General features: G+C 37.6%; 1 protein-coding gene across 3 annotated transcripts in view; it reads left to right on the top strand.

Moving 5' to 3' along the window:
- The window catches only part of FAM133B (family with sequence similarity 133, member B), a 29,331-nt gene that overhangs the window by 20,244 nt on the left and 5,366 nt on the right, over positions 1-3,721 (top strand). For 2 of the 3 annotated variants that reach the window (XM_011955051.1, XM_011955050.1), the window contains exon 9: positions 487-583. In XM_011955051.1, the coding sequence (XP_011810441.1) occupies positions 487-583 (97 nt within the window). The remainder of the gene's footprint in view (positions 1-486; positions 584-3,721) is intronic. The other variant, XM_011955052.1, reaches the window with a different exon arrangement.

Raw genomic sequence — 3,721 nt, 5'->3', positions numbered from 1 at the left:
AAAAAAAAAAAAATTTATTTTTTAAACACATATTTACATTTAACACTTTAAATGCACTAAAGGAATTACTATGTAGAGACTCTTTTAGATCATTGCAAATAATTACCCATTTATTTTCTTTTCTGCAGTACTAGGCCTATCTAATCCAATCCTGCATAGAAACAAAAGAATTAAAATACAAAGGAACCAAATCTTACATCATCTGCGTGGTTTCATATGACCGTTTAAAAGTCTATTCTGTATAATTTAAGAAAATAAGGTGGATAGTACATCTAAATGGATATGTAGTTACTTCTTTTCAATTTATTTAATATTGCTTTAATGGAATTAAAGACAAATCCTCATAAATGTTACAATTTTTAGGCATTCTAAAATAAAAATGGGTAATTGTAATAATTAGAAGAATTAAATAGAACTTAGAAACATAAAATGTATGTGACAAAGTGTATCTTTTTGAGTCAAGATAAATGTATTTATTTTTCATAGGATATTAAAGGACTCAGCAAAAAGAGAAAGATGTATTCTGAAGATAAACCTTTATCATCTGAGTCTTTGTCAGAATCAGAGTATATTGAGGAGGTAAGTATATGATCAAATCCATTTTCTCTATTTCAAAATGCTTAGTAATTTAATAAATATGACTTAGTAAAAAGAAATACTTCATATTTAATTTATTCACCTTTCTAGTATGAAAAAAAGAAAGTTATTTCATTTCAGAATGAGTTTTGCTTTTTTCCAGAAGATAATTATCTTTTATTTTTTGTAATTAACCATATTTCCACATACCTTTCCAATCTGAGATATTTTTAGTCTTCTAATATTTTCTTTTTATTTTGCTACCGTTCTTATTACATGAAAGAAGCTGTGTAACATACAACATGTTGAAACCCAACATTCTCTTACATTGTTAAAATAGAATATTGCATATACTATCTCAGTTTAGTTGATACTATTTAGTTGTGTTTTGAGCTACTTTTCGGGGCATAGAAAGGTGATTAAGTGGAGAAGAAATGTTGGCAGGAAACATACATATTACTTTGTTGTGAGAACTAAATGAGGTGATAAATTACGAAAGGCATTGCATCATACCTGAGACAGAGTAAATGGTGGCTAAAGGTTGCATAATTCTTGGTGTTACAGTCAAATCTAAGCCAAGTTTGCCCTAGAATCAATTATCTTTAAAACTGTAGCTTTCTTTGGCGATCAGCATATTTAATCCACCAATAGTATAATCTAAAAGAGTTGAGGATCTTACCCTTGCTTACAAGGGGTGGTAACAGATTGCAACAAGAGCTGGTTTTCGTGATTCCTTAGTCATTTCCGTATTAGCCTCCTCCTGTATCAGTCCTGCCCAGCTCTGTCTGTCTACGGTATTCCTCATCTCCCCATTCCCTGAGTCTTGCATTTTTGTTTGTTTGTGCCTCCCTCCTTTCTGATTTCATTGTTCTTGGTCTGCAACAGTGGCACTCGGTCCTGTAAGATCTGTTGCCCCCATTTTATAGCAGTGTCTTGTAATTGCTCCTGAAATGAAAGCTAATGCTGAGGCAAGAAGGTTGCTTGAGCCCTGGAGTTTGAGGCTGCAGTACACTCTGATCCCACCTGTGAATGGCCACTGCACTCTAGCCCAGGCGACATAGCAAGACCCCATCTCTAAAAAAATAATAATGATAATAATGTGTAATTTTATGAAATTGTATTTCAGTGTAAATGATTGAATGCCATAACACCAGGCCAGGCGCAGTGTCTCGTGCTTATAATCCCAGCACTTTGGGAGGCTGAGGCGGGTGGATCACCTGAGATCAGGAGTTCCAGACCAGCTTGGCCAGCATGGTGAAACGCCCTCTCTGCTAAAAAAAAAAAAAAAAAAAATTAACCAGGCGTGGTACCTGTAATCCCAGCTACTCGGGAGGCTGAGGCAGGAGAATCACTTGAACCTGGGAGGCGGAGGTTGCAGTGAGCCAAGATCACACCATTACACTCCAGCCTGGGCAACAAGAGCGAAACTCCATCTTAATCAGTCAATCAATGCGATAACACCAGAAGACATAGAATCTTAAGAAAAAAACGAAATGCAGGCTCTAGCAGGTGTATTACATATGCCCTTCAAAAACCATGTGGTGGCATTATCTTAAAATGTATCTTAAAATCCTGCACAAGAGGCTAGGTGCAGTGGCTCAGCCTCTTGTGGCACCTGTAATCTCAGCGATTTGGGAGGCTGTGGCAGGAGAATCAGTTCAGACCAGGAGTTCAAGACCAGCTTGGGCAACATAGTGAGACCCTGTCTCTTTAAAAAAATTTTTTTTTTAATTTTTTAAAATTTAGTTTCTGGGCTGGGCGTGGTGGCTCACGCCTGTATCCCAGCCCTTCGGGAGGTCAAGGCGCATGGATCACCTGAGGTCAGGAGTTAAAGAGCAGCCTGGCCAACATGGCAAAACCCTGTCTCTACTAAAAATACAAAAATTAGCCAGACACGGTGGCACAGGCCCATAATCCCAGCTACTCAGGAGGCTGAGGCAGGAGAATCGCTTGAACCAGGAAGGCGGAGGCTGCAGTGAGCCAAGATCGCACCACTGCACTCCATCCTGGGCAACAGAGCGAGACTTTGTCAAAAAAAAAAAAAATTAGTTTGTGTATTGTAAACAGGTTCATCACGTGAATGTTTAGCAGGCTATTCAAAAATTGTGGAGGATGTACAGGGCTATTCAGGACATGGCGTGACAGCATCCCTCATCTCTGCCTGGCTAAATATAGATGCAGTACATCTGTCACCCTTAGTCATTGTAATAACAAGAATAACAATAAAAATCTTGTTTCCTAGGTTCTCGGTAAAAAGAGCTAGTGAGTTAGTGATCTCTGTTGTGAGCTTGTGATCTCTAATGCTTATGTGTTGTATTTTAAGTCCTTATGCTTTCTTTTATTGTTGATTGCATTTTAATGTATTTGTGATGTATTTAATATTGTAGCCACTCAGCAGCAAAATTATACAATTCAACATTAGGCAAATTTATAAATATTGTTTTATATGTAATGTATTAGTATTGTATTATGTTTGTCTGCTACATGGTAGCAAATTTATTATGAAATAGCTTACATTTGGGCTTAACATGTAATATGAAAGCTTATGAAAGCTTTGGCAACTTTCAGTTTATTTATTCTTATTTTTTTAGAGGTAGGTTCTTGCTCTGTCGGCCAGGCTGGAGTGCAGCAGTACAGTCATAGATCACTGCAGCCTGGAACTCAGTGATTTTCCACCTCACCCTCCCAAGTAGCTAGGACTACAGTCACATGCCACCATACCCCAGTAATTTTTAGCAAAACTTTTTTTGTAGAGGTGGAGTCTTAACTAGGTTACCCAGGCTGGTCTTGAACTCCTGGCCTCAAGCAATTCTCCCACCTTGGCCTATCAAAGCGCTGGGATTACAGACACGAACCACTGCTCCCTGCCTCAGTTTAGTTTAAATCCAGTGTACCACACTCAAAAAGATTGAAATAAAATATAAATGGGATGATAATTCTTACTTAGAATTTTAAGCTGTTGGCTTATACTAACTACACTGAATATAGAGCTACCATTTGTTGAGCACCATAGAGTGAGAGAAATACCTGCTGTATTTTAGGCACTTCCCCTTGAGGGTGGATATTACCTCCATTTTACAGATGTTGAAAGTAAGATAGGATTCAGACATTAATCTGTCTCATTTCAGAGCTGATGTTTTTTTTT

The sequence above is a fragment of the Colobus angolensis genome, unplaced genomic scaffold (assembly GCF_000951035.1).
Source record: "Colobus angolensis palliatus isolate OR3802 unplaced genomic scaffold, Cang.pa_1.0 Scaffold394, whole genome shotgun sequence".
NCBI lineage: Eukaryota > Metazoa > Chordata > Mammalia > Primates > Cercopithecidae > Colobus > Colobus angolensis.
This window is presented reverse-complemented; position numbering and strand designations above follow the sequence as displayed.